Source organism: Carassius auratus, unplaced genomic scaffold, assembly GCF_003368295.1.
Source record: "Carassius auratus strain Wakin unplaced genomic scaffold, ASM336829v1 scaf_tig00215454, whole genome shotgun sequence".
NCBI lineage: Eukaryota > Metazoa > Chordata > Actinopteri > Cypriniformes > Cyprinidae > Carassius > Carassius auratus.
The window spans coordinates 134,914-158,336 of record NW_020528096.1 but is presented as its reverse complement, the minus strand read 5'-3'; the positions used below and the strand labels follow the sequence as shown (position 1 = coordinate 158,336).

General features: G+C 37.3%; 1 protein-coding gene across 8 annotated transcripts in view; it reads left to right on the top strand.

Moving 5' to 3' along the window:
• The window catches only part of LOC113094861 (R3H domain-containing protein 2-like), a 38,992-nt gene that overhangs the window by 86 nt on the left and 15,483 nt on the right, over positions 1 to 23,423 (top strand). For 3 of the 8 annotated variants that reach the window (XM_026260487.1, XM_026260485.1, XM_026260479.1), the window contains exons 1-13: positions 17 to 408; positions 17,165 to 17,341; positions 17,421 to 17,593; positions 18,053 to 18,094; positions 18,951 to 19,031; positions 19,250 to 19,373; positions 20,042 to 20,120; positions 20,495 to 20,554; positions 21,240 to 21,380; positions 21,456 to 21,564; positions 21,636 to 21,731; positions 22,084 to 22,115; positions 23,265 to 23,318. In XM_026260487.1, the coding sequence (XP_026116272.1) occupies positions 17,450 to 17,593; positions 18,053 to 18,094; positions 18,951 to 19,031; positions 19,250 to 19,373; positions 20,042 to 20,120; positions 20,495 to 20,554; positions 21,240 to 21,380; positions 21,456 to 21,564; positions 21,636 to 21,731; positions 22,084 to 22,115; positions 23,265 to 23,318 (962 nt within the window). In that variant the 5' untranslated portion in view covers positions 17 to 408; positions 17,165 to 17,341; positions 17,421 to 17,449. Of the gene's footprint in view, positions 1 to 16; positions 409 to 5,097; positions 5,252 to 17,164; positions 17,342 to 17,420; positions 17,594 to 18,052; positions 18,095 to 18,950; positions 19,032 to 19,249; positions 19,374 to 20,041; positions 20,121 to 20,494; positions 20,555 to 21,239; positions 21,381 to 21,455; positions 21,565 to 21,635; positions 21,732 to 22,083; positions 22,116 to 23,264; positions 23,319 to 23,423 lie in introns of those variants that run through there. The other 5 variants (XM_026260480.1, XM_026260484.1, XM_026260481.1 and 2 more) reach the window with 5 other exon arrangements.

Sequence of the window (23,423 nt, the reverse complement as noted above, 5' to 3'; positions counted from 1 at the left end):
CTCCTCTGACGTCACGGCCCCGCCCACTCAAGTTCTGTTTGATCGCTGCGCGCTGCTGTTGACAGAGAGCTGCCGCGAGCTCGTGCTTGGAGGCGATTAAACGGCGATAAGCGGCAGCGGGCTGTCGTTATTCGGTTACCGAGGGGGGCTCGGTGGGTTATCACTTTAAACATGTTCACCTAACCCATCCTGAGCGGTAGTAATGCGCTCACGAGTTCGTGAGGCGGCCGATTGTCATTTTGACTTAGCTCGCGTTCGCTTAGCCGCCACAGGCTAATTAATTAACCCATATTGTGAGGTAAATATCCACTCTAAATCATCGGAAACGGGACAAACACAGCAGAACGACGATCTACAACGAGGACCAGTGCTGTTTCGTCGTCTTGAACGAACGCGAAGGATTAACGGGTAAGTGACTAGCGTTTGAACGCTTTAAATGGAACAGGTATCGATGTGTGTCGCTAGTAAAGCTCTCTAAAGTAGTCCGAGAAAGTGTAATGGGTAATTCTTCACTTATAACGTGACTACACTGAGTCGTGAGAAGCAGAACGCTCCCGTTCTAATCACGGTAGACGTTAGACGTTGATTTGAACGGCGGCGTTCTAGATGCGTCGCGTCGCGTGGCGCGCGGATTATTAAAACACGTCAGAACAATAAGAAAAGCGATGTTTACAATTTAATTGGAATCACTTTTAGAACGTTTTTTTTTCGTCCAATGAACTATAAGTGAACTGTTGTTCATGTGGCTTAGTGGTAGAGCTTTGCGTTAGTAGCGCAAAAGGTCGTGCGTTCGATTCCTAGAGAACACACATTCTCACACTGTTAAGTCTCTTTGGATAAAAGCGTCTAATGAATTCATACATGTAAAAACATTGACATCCAGTCAGAATCACCAAACTTTAAAGAGCTTATTTGTAAACAAACAGAACGTTATCGTTCCCGGTTCTTCTTTTGGGCTTGACATTAGTGGGCAACATCTCAAAGTGTCACGTAAGTCCCAGTTTACACATATTAAACAATCATTAAGTTGTAGTATCTACCCAGATAGCAGGTGCATTTATCATATTTCAAGATAATACCATGCTTTAGTTTGTTTTGGTCAGCCAAGATGGTAACATTTTCCATTTGAGTAGCATGCTACATGTGGTAATGTCATTCATAAACATGCATAATGTGAACAAAACAACAGTTTTGTTGAATCAGTGAGATTATTAAATATAAAAAACGTATTAGTATAATTCAATGCCAATAAAGATCCTTTATTTTTTAGCGTGGCAAGAAAATTCCTGTCCAGCAAGTAGCATTTTTCATGACATCTGTGTGTAGAGTTTTGTTTTTGGCTTTGCACTGAAGAAAGAAATGTTCATTGTGTGGGTTCGAGATGTTCATGATGGATTTCTTGAGAGTCTGCGTGATGCTTTAGATCCCGTCACCCCTTTTTTACCTTGAAATACTGTAGAGCAAAGCTTGTCAGTGTTGTTTGAGTGACTGACCGTGATATTTACGTGGCTTTACTCCACAAAAAGCTGAAGATTTACAGGTTGGTAATAGAAGCGCAGCCTCAGGCAGAAGTTATTACGTCAGATCATCAGGTGTGTGTCATGTTTAAAGCTGCTTTGAGCTTCAGTCGTGCTCTCTGAGAAATCAGCATTTAACCATCAATCACTCTCAATCCCTGATCGATCAGAATAGAGCTGATGTCCAGCTGATCTGTCGTTTCCATTCAGGTTCATTGAGGTTCAAAAATGCTTCGTGTTGGGTCGGACGAGTGTGTTTATGATCGTATAAACAGAGGTAACATCCAAATGTTGTGGTCAAGATGTACAGTAGATGGTTGTTTTAGTAAACGAGTGCAGAAATGGGTAAATCAATCTTTGTTGAATTATTGACGAGTGCAGACACACTTAATTATCAGCGCTTTGTGTTTTCTGAGGAGCTTCAGTGAATTCTGCTGCTCTGATTATCTAATCACCTAAATATCAGCGTTTTGAAAAGGTTTGCATTGGTTAGATGAAGAGCATGAGATGCTTAATGTATTCAGCCATTAGAAATACTTCAGCGATGTCATGTAGAATAAGATTTAAATTGGTTTTGTTTATTTTTATTGAATATAGGTGCTGCTGTGTACTCTTAGCTGAGCTATTGGTTCATGTTAAAACACAATTAAATTCTACACTTTTATTATTAATAAGTTAATTTGGTATTCTCATTAAGGACTTTCTTTTGACACTTTTTTTTTTTGTTACGCTTGGTTGTAATTGTAACTATTATAATTATTATTATTATTGAAGTTGAGATTGTAATGTTTAGCAGTTTTTTGTAAATTGATGCAACAGTTAAACATTGCAACCAGTTTTAAATCAGGTTATAAATCCGTTCATAAGCCAATCAGTAATTACAAATTAAATCTAAATGATTCTGTAATTTATTTATTTTTCTCAACATCTATATTGCGGTTACAATCATGCATATTTACATATATAAATAACCATTTGATGCACATTAAATGTATTTTACACCATGAAAATAGAATTTATTTGACTAAATTTTGATTTATATAGCATGGTGAATATGTATACAACAGGGATACATGGAATGATAACTTTATTCAAAATCTGATAGATATCTAAATATCTTGTTTTATTACCGTTTTCTCCAGAATTAGTCAAGAATGACCAGAATAAGTCGGCAGCATCAGCACTGATATTGAACGAGTATTGAATGAAATAATGACTGGAGTGTCTTGTGTAAAGCTGCTTCTGTCTATTTCAATCTGTTCTGTGGATTTACTCCCCAATAACATTAGGAAGAGTCTTATCTTCTGTCTGGGCAGATCTGGAGAATGAGTTATTGTTGTTATTGATGTTTGCTGGCATTGCAGTGTTGTTACCTGTTGAAACACACATCTCTGCTGCATCGCCACCAACTTGATCATTAATACACATTCACTTGGAGTCAAGCGTCAGATAAAGATGTTAATCTAGACTTGTTGAAGACTGACGGATAATCACGGGTTGATGGATTAATTACCTGTCCATTGTTATAAACGCATGCATTGATCAAATGCACCTCACGGGATTCATATTTTAATAATCAGCTTAGATCTTGAGGTGTGTTTTTAAAGGTGCACTTTAATTCAAACACATCAGGATGCATCTGTGACTGTAATGCGCTTGGAAGGTGCGTTTGGCGCAGTCCTCCCACATTTGAGATGGCGGGTGTTTGCTCATATTTAGCTGCTGGAACATTAATAAGAAGCTGTTTGTGAACCCAGATCCTCCGCCGGCCTCCGTGTCGGAGCGATTGTGCTTGTGTTATGGCGTGCATGTGTGTGGTTTCGGTTCATCTTGTGTTGGGTTTGCAGCAGCGCTGTGTTGTTTTTTTCTTGGGAGATTTAAAGAGCTATTTATAGCCGTGTGCTGGAGCAGAGAGCATGTGCTGCGCCTCCTCCCTCCTGCTCGTCTCATCTCGATGCTGTTAGATTCTCCTTCCTCATCTCACACCTTGCTTCCTCTTAATTCCCTCTCATCTGTTGTTCTGTCGTTCCTGTCCTCGTTTTGTGTTTCCTCAGCTCTTTCCCTCTGTGCTTTCGGCACGACCACCTCCCCTCTGCTTCCCTGTGGAGTTCTGCTTGTGAATTATTAAGGGCAGTGACTGGAGGCGATGCTGAGGATCGCCGCTCTCACGAAGGATAACCGTCAGATATCTGCCTTAACACGGGACAGAGACATGCTGATATGAAAGAAAACACAGGGACTCCATCGGGTTTCATCGGCTCTCTGTGTGTGCAAAACGACATGCTTTCAAAAATGAGTCATGCACCGAAAAAAAAGTTTTCATTTAGTCGCAAAATAGGGCATTCTGAGTCAATCGACTGCAGTATTTCCTCTCTCAATCAGTAGACAATGTGGTTAACACCCGGTAATGCATGAAAATAAAAATAAAAATACCAACATATACCATAAAACGGGTATAATTTTGAAAAATACTGGCACGGTCAAAATGCATCACTGGAGAAATTGTATTTCAGAGGTTTGACAGATGTGGTCATAGTGAACTTTTGCACAGAAAACTCTGGGCAGAAAATCCTTGGCTGATGTGAGGATGAGTAAATGATGGCGGGACGAGGCGAGTGTCTGTCCTGTTGCTGGAGATGGACAGTAAAAGCAACAGAAAGCGACAGCACAAACACACATCTCCAGTTTCTATTGATCTGGGATTCTCTGACCTACTGTCACAGTCCTTCCTGCTTCTGCTTTACTACACACATTTCACCTGAACGTCAGAAGGTGCTGGGCTCATCTTCAGAGGAAGACAGGAGTCCTTTATCTTTAATATCAGTAGGTTTGCGGTTGGCTTTAGCATTGGTTTTACAGATGTTAATAGTTCAGGTCTGCATGCATCTGTTCCTTGTCTTTCTGTTCCATCCAGAAGTTAAAAATAAAATCAGCATTAACTGCCTAATCATTTAAATTCTCATTTAAATTAAGTTTTTGTTTTGTTTTGTTGCAAGTACTAAAATAACTAAGACTTAGTCAAATCTATATAGACATTGATTTTAAAGAAAAAAAAACATGATTACTAAAACGTATGCTAATTTATTTATTTTTTTACAAACTGATATAAGTGATACTAAAATAACACTGATTTATGTTGTTAGGCTTAATTTATGTGTGTCTAACTAGTGCATGTTTTTGTACATTTATTTGTTTGAGTTTTAATCTAAAACAATCTTTGAAACAATGATCGGAATAGATGATCACTTTAAATTTCAGGGTTATTATAGAATACAATTATAATAATAGTGTTTATTCTTTAAAAAAAGAAAAACAATATACATAAAACTAATAAAAATGAACAACATACAAAAGCGTTTAAATAAAAACCAATTTATAAAAAAAATCACACAGATACTTAAATACTAGTTTAAAATATTATAGATTTTTTGAGCTCATTAATTTGAAGAAACATGGAATATTTGTGCTTTGCATTTGTCTTTTCATTAGCGTCTAGTTTCTCATCAAGAGACAGTTTCATGATGAGTAAATGAGCGCATGCTCTCTCACTCAGAGAGAGAGAGAGAGAGAGAGAGCGGCTGTGCTTCATTCAGAAAAAGCAGGGGGGCGTCAGAAACGAAGCGAGGGAGGAAGCTAAGCGGAGAGGTGGAGATCAGTCTGTTCTCTGTTAGCGCTGCCTCAGAGCCACAAGCAGCTAATGATGCGCGGAGATCAGAGATAAACCAGCGGATACAGTAAGCTGTGTGTGAGGTGCACGCGTGTGCATGTGCATGCATGTGATTACCGTTCTGAGTCTGTTACATCTTGCGTTCATCGCGCTCTCACAGCGATCTTAAAATCACACTCTGAAACCATTGTACTTATGACTAAACCCTCAGGTGCATTATGGGAAGTGTAGTCAGAAGCTGCGAGACGGGAGAAAATGGGTTAGAGAGTTTAGAAGAGATGCGCTGGAGTTCGTGTAAGGCTGTTTAAAAATACATTATGTGTCTGCATTCAGAAGTGACCCACAGCCGCAGCTTTCTGGGTTGTGACATCATTGGCTGACGTCAGATCGAGCCGCTGGAGGTGATGGAGCAGAACACTTCTGTGGATCTTATGCAATGGATTTGCTTGAGTGATACCAGGATGTGTTTCTTGCAATACGACACATGCATGTTGTGCATCGTGTTAGGTGTTTGAGTGACAGGCTTTGCACGGCTCGGTCGCTCGTGTGTGTGTGTGTGTGTGTGTGTGTGTGTGCTATCGCCAGCCCACTCGAGAGCAGGTCGATAGAGAGAGACAGTGCTTGCTGAGGTAATGAGGAATTCCCTTCCACCGCGTCCTCGTCCCTCGCGCCCGAGGAGAGAGGCATCATTCATGTCAGGAGGAGCTTATTTAGTTAGATTTCTATGCATTTGCTCTGGAAGTTGTTTGAGAGGACGAGAGTGAAGCCATCATAAACAAAACCTCTAGCATTGGAGGGATGGTTGAGCCAAAAATGAGAATTAGAGATATTAATAAAAACAGACCGTATTGTGTCTTGTTTGTTGAACTGTATTAAAGGCATATCACTGAAAAGAGCTTGTTTCTGGGTTGATTGATATTGGAGATATGAATATGATGACATGCAAATATGACATGCGTCACTGACGTCAAGCGAGAGCTGCACAGGAAGAGCAGGAGATATTCTGATGAAAGATTATAAAGTCAACTTTTTTGTACAAAAAAAAAAAAAAAATGCACGGATGAAATGACCATAATAACTCCTGGTGCAGCACATTAGAAGGCACACATTAATTCTACTTTAAAATAATTCTATATCAAAGTTACACAGTTTGGCCAAAAAATTATATTCATAAAAAAACATGCAACAATAATACGATATACACACATTTTATATAATTAATATTATAAAAATAATTTGACTAAATATTGAAAAAACATTAAATGTATTAATAATAAGAATTTTATGATATATAATAATGTTATAATGTAACATTTGTATTTTTATTAGTTCTATAAATATTTAATGTTGTGTAAATATATATTTAAATATATTTAATTTAATTTAAATATTTGTATGCAATATGAAACCAAGTTAGCGTTATAAATAACAATAAATAAAGTATTATATTAATAATCATACAACAAATACCCATAATAATAATAATAATAATAATTATAATTATAATTATAATAAATAATACTTATTTTTATGAAAATGTTAAAAGCAAATAAGACCTTTTAATAAAAAAATAAATAAAATAAAATATTATTACAGTATTATTAAATTGTAGCATCAAAAGCATTTCAGGCTTGTTTTGGTATTTGAACAACTACCTCCAGAAATCTTTCCGATATTTACGATGTTGCTTAATTGTAAATCAAGTTAGTGTGTGTTTCTCAGTGTATGTTTTTCCCCCACACAGAGAGCATTGTGTGTTCTCCTGCGTGTGCATCTCTACCTGAGACTCACGCAAACACACGGGTTATTTTTGGACGCTGTTTGCTAGAACAGAGTGTCAGCGAGAGAGAAACAAAGAGCGAGAGAATCCTCAGCAGAGATGCGAATAAAACCAGAGAAATGGAGACTGCACAATGCTGCTCTCCTGAATAAAGTATCTGCGTCTATAAATATCACGCAGCGCTATTACACTGTTATTTCGACACATTTTCCCTCCTCATCCATTTTCATTTTTCAGCATGTACTGAAGCGGTTATTTGGAAAATAATCACACGTTTGATGGCTTGGAAAACACCTGTAAGGAGACATTTTTGGAGAGTCACACAGCTTTGGATTACATGAATATATATTACATAATACGTGAACGTGCAGGTTATCATAATTAGTGGTGTTTTAGTGATGTGAAAACCTGAAGCATTAAATCAGGATTTACGATTACTTAAAATAAAACCTTGATTATCAATTCACAAAGGCTGAGATTTAATTAAATAAATGCGGAGCATGTTTCATAGTGCACAGTTTTATTTTACATGCATGCAGCTCATGATTTGGTGTTTTCAGTGTTTTTTAACGAATGCTTTGTAATGATTATTTATTTTTTATTAAAATGCATAAAGTAATTTTGTAAGACTTTTTAATTTAACTCAATAATTTTAATGATTCTGACTTTTAAAAACACAAAACAATAAAACCATATCATCAAATTTATATTAATATTAAATATATTATTTTTAAATACTTATTTTAAAGTTATATATCACTTTTTTTTTTGTTGTTGTTGCAATTTTTCAGTTGTAATGTAAAAAATATATTTTTTCTTAAATACTTTTTTTTGAAAGTAAAATAGAAATAGTAAAATTGTTTTTGTCTTTTTTTTTTTTAATTGTAACTGTTAAATAAAATTATTATTTTTCCTAAATATTCTTATTTCATAGTAAAATCATGATGGTATTATTTTGTTAAATAATTTCATTTTTTTTTACTATATTTCAGTTGTACTGTAAATTAAAAAAAAAGTTTTCTGAAATGGTTTTTATTACAGTAAAATAATCGTATTACATTTAAATTTAAATGTTTTTTGGTGTAATTATAGTCATTTTGATTTAAAATCACACAAGTTATTCAGCCCTACAAACAAGTGCCAAAAATTTTGAACTTTTTTAAAATTGCATAAAAATAAAAAAAGAGAATAATAACCAAATTAAGCTTAATACAGTTTTTAGTAAAACATAAATTAAAAAAACCATGATATAATTCAGCTGCACATTTTCTTGCGATGGGAATATCCACAGAAGCTGATGCGGCATTAAACACAAACATTATTATTAAATTATTTGCATGCATTTTTTGAATAGTTGATAGTTTGCCTGAGCAGCTAGTCAGTTTCTCTTCTCAACATAGGCCTTTCTAGTTAATCTGACTCAAGTTATTAGTCAGTTTTGCCAACCATTATGACGCACAACACGTTTACTGATTTCATATATCTTCATGTTTTCACTTCTCTAAACTCATTTAAATCTGAATCCTGCTGATTCTCCTCCAGTAAATGAGTCAAAGCCGTGTGTCTCCGTCCTCATGAATATTAATGGATCACGAAGAACTCGACATATTGCTCGTGACTCACGCAGCTTCTGACAACGACACGCAAGATGTCCGAGCGCCGATCAACATGTTCACAGAAAATAAATATTTAGCCTTTTGTTATGGAGCCGTCTCAATTAACTCAATAGACTGAGCATCGTGCCAGTGTGGAGTCACATTTGCACAATAACGTCCATTTATAGCATTCGTTACGATAAACAACCGATCTGCTGAACGAGTGATTCACTTGAAAAGATCCTGTGCGGAAATCTTGAACTCTATTAAACAGCTAGACATCTTCAAATAAGTGAATTATTGCTGTGAAGTTGTACAGGAGACTCGGAGAGGTGGAGGTGTTTGGTCAGCCTGCTCTCTTTCAGGTCCTCTGCATTGCTGGTGTGTCGCAGGTGTGGTTGAGTTTGTTCATCTTCACATTTACTGTGAACCATCTGCTCATGTGACGCCTCGCTCGATACATCGCATCCTCATCGGCTCTAAACTGTTACATTTGAATAGTTCTGTGCGTTACATTAAATCTATATTACGGCTGCACAATTTCGGAATAAATATCCTGATAATGTTGCTGTGTGTGATTTTAGAGGTTACACAATTTGGCCAAATGTTATATTTTTATAAATCCGTTTTAATACCAATAATAATAAAAAATAATAATAAAAAAAATAGTAATAATAATTTTTTTAAGGATAAATATAAAACAAAATATAACTTAAAAAATGTATATAATAATAATAATAATAATAGCATTATTATATTAGCAATTGTAATTCTGATATAATTAAAATTTTATTAAATTATTATTTTTTAGAATTTTACAAATGAAATATTATTAAATAAATTACATTTAACACTTATTTTCTAGTATAACTAAAATGAATATGTCAGTGAGCTGCTTGCGTGTAAATGAACACAGGGCTGTGCATGCATATTAAATCTAATTTAAGCCTTTACAATTTGATAATTGCACTAAGCTGTGTTATGATTTATATTTTACTTTGATTAATCGTGCTGGCCAAAATGTAGTCCTATTTTTTAGTTTTTAACTGTTTGTATGCTTCCGTTTCAGGTGTGTTCAAGCTTAAATGTATTATTCATTCATAAATACACATGAATTTAACATGCATGTGTGTGTGTGTGTGTGTGTGTGTGTTTCATGCTTATTTAACCACTCCCATTAAAGTGCATTAACTGGTGTTTTATCATGTAGTTATAAAAGGTTTTATAAGAGTGATCGTAGTTTGTGAGCGTCCCAGCTTATCTGTGCTGTCCGTGTACTCGATAGCTGGTGTCTCCTTTGCATACTAATGAGCAACCGTGGGAAAAAGCTGTATAATAGTGTATAATTTCTCTGTGTGTGTTTGCTAGAGGACAGATTGAGGCAAAGGAAGGGGAAAATCAATAGCAGCCCAAAGAGAGCAGCAAACTGTGATTGGATTCAAAGTCATCAGGTTTAGGTTATTTTCTCCTGTTGTGCGTATGAATGGATCAGCTCTTGCGGTGTTCATAAGAAGCCCTATTGAAGTTGTAGTTCGAGTGCATCTCCTGCAGCTGAAATCACACGCTGTCCTGCTTCAGAGGCACATTGAGAGCGTTTGAGGAGTGTAACTGTACTCCAGTGTGGATGAGCGTCAGTCGTGGACTCCAGACGCGGTCATTTGTGGATCAGTGACCCGTGCTGCTTCTGCTTTGAGTCCAGTGTCTAAATTTAGTATCTGACACTCAGTAAAGTTTCTGAAGATCTTTGCAAAGCTGGGTATAGACAAAACTGAATATATAAAGGACCTAACACTGTAGCTAGAGATTGTGGCTGCACTTATTTGATCAAAAATACAAAAAGATAAATAATATTGTCAAACATATACACTACAGTTCAAAAGTTTGGGGCCAGTACATTTGTATTCCTTTTCTTTTTTTTTTTTTTTATAAATTAAAACTTTTATTAAGCAAGTAGAATAACTGAAGGCAAAGACTACGGCTATATTGTTAGAAAATAGATATATACTGTTTGAATAAATGCTGTTCTTTTTAACTTTTTTTATTCATCTAAGAATCCCACCAAAAAATAAAAAATAAATAATATATATATATATATATATATATATAAGTAATTTTATATTTTATATCATGTGAAATATATATTTTTTATATATATATTATGTTTTAATCAGAGGAAATATTAAAACATCCTAATCATAAATATCAAGAATATTCAACATTTTTGTTATTCAGTCTTTGTGAGGAGGAGAGTGCTGATTAATGGAGATGGTACCAGCACTGGCTCTAGTGAGCGACAGTGAAGCGTTGTCTGGATTCATGCGGTCGATTGGTGCCAGTTTGAGTGCCAGTGCGTGGCATATGCCCAGCTAATGCAATAATCCTCAGTGCGCTTTTCTCAATCTCTCTTCAAAACGGTTGTTTGAAGGTTTTGCTGCTCTCTCTCTCTCTCTCTCTCGTCTGAAGCAGCAGGAGAAGGGATGAAAATAGACGTGTTTTTCCACACGGAGAGAGCTGGAGCTGTAGGAAGGAGAGTGTAAGGATGGCATACAGTGGTACCTGAGCAGATGGTGTGGCACAGCGTGAAGAGAGCTAAACGCATCACCGAGGCCACCGCTTCATCACTGAAATACACTCAATCGGCCACTGCTAATCATTGCTTTACTTAAAGTATTTAATGCATCAATTTAGTAAAATAGAAAAAAAAAAACAATGCATTGAAAAAATTACTAAGGATGCACAGATCATGATTTTTCATGACCGATTTCTGTTATAATAGGCCTTAACCATCTGAAATTAACGGCCGTAACTGCACAGTAAGTATCCTACATTCAATACAAACACAGATGATACAGAAATTAACATTTAGCTTCTGTTTCTGAATTGGGTTGAAACTACAGAGAACTGGCCTTAAATGAAAAGATTAACTGTAACATGTGAAATTAAAGGCAATAACTGCATAGTTCTACAATCCACACAACACAATCAACACACATTCAATAAGAGGTTTATTAATCAGCATTCAGTATTTGTTTTAGTTTTTACATTTGGTTTCAAATTAAAAAAGGTCTTTACCAGTGAGACTAAATAAAATTATTCCAAAACGTTAAAATCAAATAATGTTGGTGCAAATAAAACAGATGCATAGTGTTTCATTCATCCATTAAAAAAAATAAAAAAAATAGGGTAATGATTCACATCTATATTTTTTTTACTTGAGCCAATAAAAATAGATAAATATCGGCTCAAGTTAAAAAAATGTAGACGTGAATCATTACCCTATTTTTTATTTTATTTTTTATTGGATGAATGAAACACTTGTTTCTACAGCAGGTGATTTTTAAATCAAATTAAGTTGATGTATTTTAAAGATAAAATAAAAATAATCATCCTATACAGAACTGACGTTTACTCCAGGTGATGCTCGTATTAACATCATGTTATTTATGTGAACATCTACATCTTTGTCAGATGAATGTCGCCCGTGATGGAGATGATTGCAGAACCGGCTTTACTGACGAGATGTGCATTAAATATTGCATTCAATTTATCGTGCAGCCCTAGTTTTATTTCAATTTTAGTTTTAGCTACAGCAAGTTAAAGTAAATGAAAATGAGAAACACAGTTTTGGGGCTTTTCATTGTGTCTCAACCTCAATTCAATTGGCTTGTGAACCGATCCTCTTTTCATATTTACGTGTAGCGCGAAATAAACATGAATGAACATCAGAACGTAACTTAAGAACATCAGACTTAAGTTTTAAGTCCACCGCAGTTAATCTGTTCTCCTGTCTGGGCAAGAGGACGGATCCAGCGTTATGATTGGTCAGATCGCCTGTCAATCAAGCTCTTTGGGAACGGTCCATTGACTGAGATTTGACTGACGATGGCAAACCAGCGTTCTGGCATCAGAAGTCTTGATTGTGTTCCTTCTTACAGAAATAGCAAACATTATTGGGTGTTATGTGTCTCTACCTGTGTCTGTCCAGAAGGAACAGAGAAACGTGATTGGCGTTCATCTCCACGAGCGAGCGACTAAGACAGAATGGAGAGAGAGAGAGAGAGAGGGAGGGGTGTGATGGGGTGAAGTGTGTTTGTTCTGCCCTTCAAACACACACTTGGGTGATTCATAAGCATGTGTGTGTGTGTGTGTGTAATTGGGGTACGGGCAGATGTGCACCACATGGGGTGGAGGGAGATCTATTTTCTCTTGGTGACAGAGCCTGTTGCCATGGAGCTCCTCGTGCTATTGGCGGAGGTCTCGTCCAATCGGGCGTCAGTTTCATCATTGAGAATTTTCTCTCGGCCTCAAACGGAGCGAAGTGAGGATTGCATAAGGCTCATAATGGGAGCCAAAACAGGCCCAGATTTGAACCTGACACACTTATTTTTGGAGGATAAAAGATGGGCTGAATGATATCTCTCCCACACAGCCTCGGCTCTCCACTGATGCATGCTGGTCTAGCGGAGCGCTGTTTGAGTTATTCCTGGACCTGAGTTCCTCGTCTTATTGATCGGAGTTCACAAGCGTTATGTCTGATTGTGTAACACACTGTAGCGTTCCCAAAGGTGAATGATTTAGATGCATCTGGACATCAGCAGCCAAACGTTTGATTGCAGTTTGTGATCTTAGTCCGGGCTTTGCTTAAATGCTTGGATGTTTATTTTGTTCCTCCTTCACTGGTGTTTAAAAGCACGCCAGGGTGCATTGTTGGCCGTTTTGACATTATTGCATTACCTTTTCTTCTGTGAAATGTTTGCTTTTCATTTCAGTCTTTTTTGGTTAATTTCATGAGGAGCGTTTAACATCTGTGAGACTTTTGCAGTATACAAATGTTCGTTATAGTGTAAAAAAATATTTTAGATTTTTAAAATGGTTGTTTTAATAACTTCTTTCTGGAAGGTTCCTTGGGGAACCAGAAATTGTTCTTCAATGATAAAAAAACTAAATTGGGTTAACTTATACAGTGGTGACTTCTATAGCAAATATGATTTTTGCATTACCACTTACTCTGGCAAAAAAAAGTATGATACGTGGAATTTGTCATTTTGAATAAATTAATCCAAAAAAAGGTCGTTACTCTTAAATCAAGCATTGATGTGGACCAAAATACAATTTAAATATGAATCCTGCATGTTCTGCATGTCTGTATGAATGAATGGCACAGATGCGCCGATTAATTTCCAACCCGTCAAAATAAAAGCTCGGTTTAACTTGAAGACATTGTGTCAGAAATATATCACTGTTGTTCAGTAGACTGTATATAGCGTACTGCTAATGCTACTACTTAAATGAAACAAGCATTATTTTTAAGATATAAGCACACAACATTTCTTCCTTGCTTTATATAAATAAAGTTTACTTAATTTTCTATAATTAAACGATAAATTAAGTTATATGCCTTAATTTGATAAATAGAAAAATGTAACAACACAACAGAATTTCTGAGGGGGGGGGGTTCATAAGGCTATTTTAATAATAATATTTAATTAATTAAAATTACAATTATTAAGTTTGATCATTTTTTATTTATTTCTTAGACATGCTTTTTGATTCATAAAATGTAATTTAACCAATTAAAATAATAAAACTGAAAAAATAATGAATCTGATTTCACAGGGCCCTAAAAGCAGCAGGATGTTGTGTAGTGATGTTGATCTGTCTGATTGATGATAAGGTTATGATCTGGAGACGGGACCCCTGCAGACCCCCCACCCTCTCTCTCTCTCTCTCTCTCTCTGTATGTTGTAGTGCTCGTTCGCTCTGGTATCGTCAGGTCATGTGACGTCATCCTCCCCGTCTCAGCCCACTCAGTCCTGTGGGACCAATTCTGACTCATCTGTCCCTCCTCTGCTGTTCTTTCAATCCATCCCTCCTTCCTTATCTCATTATTGGTTTCCTCTCTCGCTCCGTCCTTCAGTCTGCTCTGTCGCTCGCCGCACGATCTGTTAAAGCAGGGAATCCTTCGGTGACGCATTTTCCCTGCAGTTCAGTGTTACAGCGATCTGACCATCTCTCACACACACACACACACACACACACACACAGCTTCTGCCCACACACACAGGCAGTGTTATAAAACCACAGCACAGCATCACAAGAAGTCCTTCGCTCTTTCTTCTGCTCTCATTCTGGCGTTTTCTCATTTTCTGTCTCTCTTTCAGTCTGTTTTGAGTAAATCTCCTGCTCATGTTTCATCTGCGTTTACATTTATGCATTTAGCAGATTTTATCCAAAGCAGAACCAAAGCAGTTTGTCAGTAGAGCAAACAGATTTCTTAAAACACAATTGCAGGTTTATTGTACACAACTAGAAAAACATCGACAGTGTTGTTTTTGGAGTTCAATTGGGTGAATATAAATGAAAATATGTGTCCATCTTGTATACTGAATGTAAAACATTGCCTAATTATCTTCCTATATTTGATGCTTTTGTTACTTCTCAAAGAGATTGAAATGTTTTCTTGGATATTTGCTTGTACCGCAGCGAATGAACACGCTGAGGTAATTTGTCATCAAAGCGGTCTTAACTGGGTCACTGTGTGTGTGTGTGTGTGCGTGTGTGTGTGTGTGTGTGTGCGCGCACAGCTGCTCAGGTGTGTCGTATAATGTGCCGGTTCATGACAGATATTGGTTTATTTTTATCCGGCACCATTAAGGTGGTCCGGCTGAGCGATGTGCTCCAATTTACACCTTGAAGATATTAGTGTTTGCCCCCGATTCATGTTCCAATCTCTCTCTAGCACAAGCAGCTGAGGCTGACGTCTGCGTCTCCATGATAACAGAGGGGGGGGGGGGAGAGAGGGAGATGGAGAGAGGGAGAGGGGGAGAGAGAGAGAGAGAGGGGGAGAGAGAGAGAGAGAGGGGGAGAGAGAGAGAGAGAGAGAGAGGGGGGGAGAGAGGGGGAGAGAGGGAGATGGAGAGAGAGGAGGAGAGAGAGAGAGGGGGAGAGAGATGGAGAGAGAGGGAGATGGAGAGAGAGGAGGAGAGAGAGAGAGGGGGAGAGAGATGGAGAGAGAGAGAGGGGGAGAGGGAGATGGAGAGAGAGAGGGGGAGAGAGAGGGGGAGAAGGAGATGGAGAGAGAGAGAGATGGAGAGAGAGGGGGAGAGACATGGAGAGAGATGGAGAGAGGGAGATGGAGAGGGAGATGGAGATAGAGAGGGGGAGAGAGATGGAGAGAGAGAGAGATGGAGAGAGATGGAGAGAGAGGGGGAGAGAGATGGGAGAGAGGGAGAGAGAGGGGGAGAGAGGGAGATGGAGAGAGAGAAGGGGAGAGAGAGGGGGAGAGAGGGGAAGGAGAGATGTAGAGAGAGGGGGAGAGAGAGGGAGAGAGATGGAGAGAGATGGAGAGAGGGAGATGGGGAGAGAGATGGAGAGAGAGAGAGATGGAGAGAGATGGAGAGAGAGGGGGAGAGAGATGGGAGAGAGGGAGAGAGAGGGGGAGAGAGGGAGATGGAGAGAGAGAAGGGGAGAGAGAGGGGGAGAGAGAGGGAGAGAGAGATGTAGAGAGAGGGGGAGAGAGAGGGAGAGAGGGGGAGAGAGAGACAGCTCATTCATGAACGCTCTTCTCCCTCATTCAGAGCTGTTCATCTGCTTTAGTTGATTCTTAAGGATGGCCTGGTCGCTGCAGTGTGTGTGTGTGTGTGTGTGTGTGTGTGTGTGTGTGTGTGTGTGATTGGTCGGCGGTGTCATGTGCTGCTGGTGACGTGGTTTCTGCAGTCGGGAATCCCATCTCTCTCTCTCCACCCGTCTGCTTCAGTCTCTCTGCAGTATGACGTCAGCGCTGGAGTTTCCTCCGCTCTCTCGCCTCAGTCACTGCATTATGTGCTTCCACTTGTGCTTTTAAAGCATTTCCTGTGTGTGTGTGTGTGTGTGTGTGTGTGTGTTTTACAGCAGATGGCAAGTTACTCAATCTAGATCCTAGTGCACAAACTGCCCCCCCCCAACACACACACACACACAGGTCTAATGCTTGAATGCCACACTTCAGTTGTTTCTCTCATTATTGTGTAAGAGTCACACACTGTCACACTCCTCGTCATGTTTCTGCAGTGTGTGTGTGTGTGTGTGTGTGTGTGAACTCTGCAGTATGTGATCGTTCTGCTTGCAGAAATCCTGGATGACCTACATTTCCCAAATGAGCAGCACACTGCATTAGATACACAGTATCCCACAATGCAATGCATGATACATTCTTCTATTTAAAGTGTAATGAATGAACACGGCGTCGTCTTTGATGTCGTCCTTCTTCACGCAGCATTCAGTTGGACTGTGAACAGATTAGACATTTGTACAAAATATGTTCAAATGAGATGCTTCTCTCTCTCCTCACTCTTGGCAGTGAAGCTCTTTCTGATTTCGGTTCATGTGACAACTGTGTTTATAACTGCACACCGCTGCTTTTAACCTAGTAGGCGGTGTACAGTATACACTGCACATTCTTCAGTAACCAGAGTGCTAGTGTTTCATGCCAAACAGGGCTTAGGACTTCATGCACACACACACACACACACTCATACTGCCTCTGCTGTATTCACACTCAAACACACACACACACATATATCTGGAGTTAATCTGTTCATCTCATCTAAGCAGTGTTTCTCTCCAGCAGGTGGAGCTGTGACGTCTGTGTCTATGAGAACGTCACGCAGCATGCACAGAAACTGAGAAGACACTCGTTCAACATGATGTCCCCCCCGCCCTCATCTCAGCCATAGGAACACACACACACACACACACACGCAGAAGAACACACACCATCACACTACAGCCCCAGGTGTGTCAGGTAAAGACTGACTGACCAAAAACATCTATTTTTCCAGCTCAGCTTCTCCTCGTCCTCACGTGTTTGTGTTTGTGTTCAGGGTTTGTGAGGTGTGTGTTTTGAGGGATCATGTCTGTGGTCTTCACACCCGACGGGATGAAGGAGGGCGACGCTTCCGCAGGCATCAGTGGCCAAAGCAGCCCATCGGCGCTCGCTAAAGACCCCAACGCCGACAGCACAGAACCAGACGACAGCCTCTCCCAGGACGCACAGGTGAGACAGAAACACACTAGCTATATCTTTCCATCCAAAGATTAGCATTTAACTTGTGCACAAACTGGAATGTCCCATAAAACATTTGCAAATAGAGCTCAAAAAGAGAACAAAATCATCACTTGCTGATAAAATGGCACTAAATATCACCAACCAAATCAGTCTGTGGATGCTTTTAAATGCGGCCATGTTTTTTATAAAGTGTAGCACTTCGGGATTTTGTTGAAATATAAAGTGTGTTATAAATTAAATGTATTATTATTATCTTATCGGATGAAATGTTTTTTTATGCACATTTTTTAAATGTATGCTCATCTTGGCATTTTTTTGCCATATTTTGATGTAAAAATAAATAAAAAGCATTGTCTCCATGTTATTTGTCCGTCAGTTTCCAGCTGAGGTTTTGTTTGGTGCTGAAGTGCATCATTAATGGATGATTGCAATGCTCTTTCCCCGCAGCGACGCTGTCAGAATCACGGCCACACCAGGAAACGAGCAAAGGTAAAGTGTGAGGACACACACACACACACACACACTTCTGTGGTTCAGTCCTGAACGTGACACGCTTTAGCGAGTTTATCATCTGTGTTTATGAATGTAGGATCAGTCACACGTCTTACAAGGTTTTGTGTTTTATATATTTTCAATGCAAGAGTGAACCATTCAGTTGCATCCAATTAGCAGTATTAAAGAAAATAATAATGTATAATAATAGAAATATTACATTTTAGTCATTTAGTAGATTACAAATGAGGTCAAAGGAAGCCATCAAAATCAACAAGAGCCATTTTTAGAGGCCTTTTCTTTTGCTTTCTGTTAATTGCATAATAAAAAGAAAACAAATACAAAAAGAATAGGGAAATAAATGAAATAACACATAATAAAGAATATTTACAAAATATATATTTATTAATAATCAAATCAAATAAAAAAAGAGTGATGATGCATTACCACTTGTGCACTGACTTAGGTTAAAGGGTTCATGACAAGTCGTAAAGTTCCCCAAGTCTCTAAATAAAGCGTTTTGAAGCTGTGTGTTAAATGCATGTGAAACCAGAGCAGTCCTTTAAATAAATGCAGGGTCTGATGTCTCGTTTTCATCGAGAGCAAGACTCTTCCTGTCGACCTCTCGCTCAGTTCTGATGCCTTTACAGCAGTTGGTAAACATGATGTTCCACACACACACACACACACACACACACACACACACTCAATCTCTCATTTAGACTTGTAATTAGTTGATGGACAGCACCAGAAGCTAACAGCCTGGAATAAAACTTCACTTTTTATTATTTATTTAAATGATTTTTTTCCCATAATGCATCTCTTTGTCCTGTATTCCTCCTCTCTGTCTCAGTCGAATGCAAAGGTCAAGCTGGTGAGGAGTCTTGCAGTCTGTGAAGAGTCTTTTTCAAGCGACGGTCCTCTAGAATCACAGGTAAATACAGACTATAGAGAATTGTGCATTATTCAAGATGATTTTTACCAGGACTAAGACTCTGAGATCAAAAGGTTGAAGTGTAGACTGTGCAAAATGTGTTTAGGCAAATATAAGATACTATATAATACACTGATTCTGTTAGCCACCATTAGAATTTGCTCATTAGTATTCATATATTCATGTGTTGTTTGTTTATTCCGACTCCGCCCACGAAGGACATCATTCAGCTTCACATCAGCTGTCCATCGGATAAAGAGGAGGAGAAATCCTCGAAAGATGAGTATGAGAATGAGGAAAGGGAAAAGAAAGATAAAACTCCACGAAAGATGCTCTCGCGTGGTAAGATGTTCCTTTTTAATGGTTTGTTTCGTTGAAACTTCGTCCTGTTATCAACAGAGAATACAATAAATCACAAGTAAAGTAAAAACTCCATTTATTTTCACCTTATAACTTATAAACCTTTAAAGACGGATATTTTTAAAGCACATTATTTACATTAATTACCAGACTCATTTGCTGTGAGCTGGATTTGTGGTGAAAAACTACATTACCCATGATGCAATTCAGAAAATTCAACCAATCAGAGAATTTCAGTGAGTAAAGAGATCTTTAGCTCCGCCCACTCCCATGAATACGTAATCTGCCAATTCAAAGCACTTAAATATTTGTTATTGTGTGTCATGATGCAACTAAATATTATAATCCTATAAAAAAAATTATAATAATGACTTTTTTTGTTTGACTTAATAACCTGTAAGTCTGTTTTTAACTGTATAGAGCTGGATGAAGCATCACTGAATTCAACGATGAACTGAAAATTGAGTGTTTAAAATTATCTTAACACACAATTTTCCTGTTTAATGCTGTAAACCTGCTTTGACACGATCTGTATTTGTGTAAAAGTGCTTTATAAATGACTTGATAACTTGACTTGCAGCCTTACAAAGCGTCATTAATTCAGTCAAGGGTTAGTTGTGACGTTCCCATCGGATTCTGTCCTCTTCCAGACTCCAGTCAGGAATACACTGATTCCACAGGGATAGATGTGCACGAGTTCCTGGTGAACACACTGAAGAACAACCCCAGGTACGACAGCCTCCGTCTAGTTATGTATTTTAATGTTCAGCTAGAAGTCAATTCACTAACTCTTTCTGATTTAAGTCTTCTTAAACTTCATTCTGAACTCTAAAAGTGCACTAGATAGAATCATGCAACTTTAAAATGTACATAATTGAATTTTTTTTGATATCGCAATCAGTATTGTACCGTGGACTTCATATCGAGATATTATCGTATCATGAGATTTAGTTATCGTTGCATCCCTAGTTACAAATTAATGTTATTTCATGTGTGTCCTTCATCATCAGAGTATGTTTGTGAAACTGAACGTTGCGTCAGCTTCCATTTGATTAGTTTTTCACTTTAAGTTCATCACTTTTACTCTTCTTTTATTCGTTTAGAGACCGAATGATGCTCCTCAAGCTGGAACAGGATATCCTGGATTTCATTAATGATGACAAGTAAGTCTGTATAATAATTCAGATTTAATTTAAATAAATTAAATTAAATTAATATGAATAAATATAATAAAAGTAATAATAATTTATATATTCGTTTTACGTATATTTATATAGTCTTTAAAATATTTAAATTGTATGTATCCAAATAGAATGAAATTGTAACAATTTAAATTTGTAAAAAAAAAAAATATATATATGTGTGTGTGTGTGTGTGTGTGTATATGAATGTTGTTTAAATTAAATATAAAATAATAATATATTTATTGTCTCATTATTTGTAAAAATGTATGCAAAATTTTATTTAAATTGGTTAAAATTAATTATAATATTTGATATAATATATATATATATATATATATATATATATATATATATATATATATATAAAATAAAGTAATAATAAATTATTACTTGATAATAATTTAAATTATTTTTCTTTAAATCCTTCGAGTGTGTACATATGAAAATGTCTCTCTGCTGCTAAAGTACATGTTGGTGTTTTTGTCCCCTTTATTGTGTCGAGGATATTTGTTGCCCCCTTTTGGTGGATTGTGAGCATTGCAGTAGCGTGGTTTATTCTTTTTATCATTATTATTATTATTTTTTTTTTGGTGAAGGGTGGTGCTGCAGTGATAAGTGCATGTCATTCTTTATACTGAGGTTGTTTTTGCGTCTGTGTTTCCAGTAATCAGTATAAGAAGTTTCCTCAGATGACCTCTTATCATCGCATGCTGCTGCATCGAGTCGCTGCTTACTTCGGCATGGATCACAACGTGGACCAAACCGGAAAAGCTGTCATCATCAACAAGACCAGCAACACACGCATGTAAGACAGCGACTAATGAATGATGGGAATGATAACGATGCATATTAAACTAATCAAACCCTGTGTGTGCTTCAGCCCCGAGCAGAGGTTCTCTGAGCACATTAAAGATGAGCGCAACATGGACTTCCAGAAGAAGTTCATCCTGAAGCGAGACGATGCCAGCATGGATAAAGATGATAATCAGGTGTGTGTGTGTCGCACCGTTTCACTCTTGCATCTCGTTTGAGTCGTGTTTCTGATGGTGTGGCGTCTCAGATCCGGGTCCCGCTGCAGGACGGCCGGCGCAGTAAGTCCATCGAGGAGCGAGAGGAGGAGTACCAGCGCGTCAGGGATCGCATCTTTGCACGAGAAGTAAGAACACAGGCTTGCATGCAACGATATTTCATAATACAGATTGTTTCAAAGCAGCTTTAAAGAAAATGCATGTTTCAGTGATACAAAAAGAAAATCATAACAGTTTTTTACTTCTTAGTAGTTCACCTGTCAAGCTCAAAAAAAAAAAAAAAAATTATAATTTTATTGTCCCAGCCCTATTTTTTTTCCTAGTTCAGTGCACAAAATTCGTAACGTCAGAATGCACGATAAATGTCTCCAGTGATTCGTTTTAATCGCAGAAGTTGTTTTTATCTTAGTTGTATTCTATTCTGCTCTGTTGTTATTTTTATCCTTTGTAATGTTTATACCTTTTAATTTGTGGTTACAGTCCTCACAGAATGGATACATCAATGATAACAGGTGAGACACAAATCTACACTTTAACCCAGTTGTGTGAAATTCATCCAAAAACCACTGGTTTGATTTTAGAGACAAAACATGTGCATGATTAGATATTAAGGAAGTCTTTATATTGAGTTTTATTCTTGTACTACTTTCACTGTACTACTTTGTAAGGCAAGGTTCATTTAATAAGGACTTTTTTTTCCCCCTGCTAACTATTTTATCAATATATATATATATATATATATATATATATATATATATATATATATATATATATATATATATATATATATATATATATATTTAGCAAGACTTTTATTATTTCATTAAGTTGTCTTTACAAAACAGCTCAGTGCTGGGAAACATTGTTAAAAGTTTGTTCAACTAATTGTTTTAAATCTCTATTTTAAATCAATATTTTTATTATTTTAATTAATTTATTTTGTGAATTGCTGATCTAATTAATGCTGGATTACAGTGTTACAATTTAACATATAATAATGTTCAAGTATCAGTGTATAATGTTCAATATCTATTTTTAGCCAGATTGCTATTATTTCTTTCATTGAGCTATCTTTACAACAACAAAAAAATAATATAATTTGTTTTTGGCTATGATTATGATTTTTTGTATTTATTTAAAATGAAGTTTTAAAGCTCTGATGTATCTAATGCTGGAATACAGTTTTACAATGTAACAATTTAACTCTTAACTATTTTAAGTATCAGTTTTTATTAAGATTTCTATTACTTGTTTTATTTATATATATATATATATATATATATATATATATATATATATATATATATATATATAAAAAGGCTGTGACTTTACAGCATCAGCTCATTTAAATGATGTTTTTCCAGCTATCACAGCTCATTCTGGTCAGAAACCCTTCATCTATGTATCTGTCTGTAGATAATGTAACATCAGTGAAACATCACACGAAAACAAACACAGAGCATGAAACACACACACGATGTTATCAGCGATGATCAGTCGGAATCACAGCAGTTCTTCCTCTAGTACTGTAATGATGAAGAATGAGTGTGGTTTCATGTGCGGGTCCTGACACACACACACACACACACACACACACACACACACACACACACACACTCCTGTAACCCACGGACACTGTTTTCTCCGATGTGACCCTACAGACTGTCCACTGACGGCTACTCCTCGTCCTCCCAAAAGCGGAGGCAGATTTTTAGGTACAGTCTCTGCTGTGTGTGTGTGTGTGTGTGTGTGTGTGTGTGTTCATGCACTGCGTCTTGGTGGTAAGTGTGTGTGGCTTTGCGTCGGCTCTGTGCACTGTC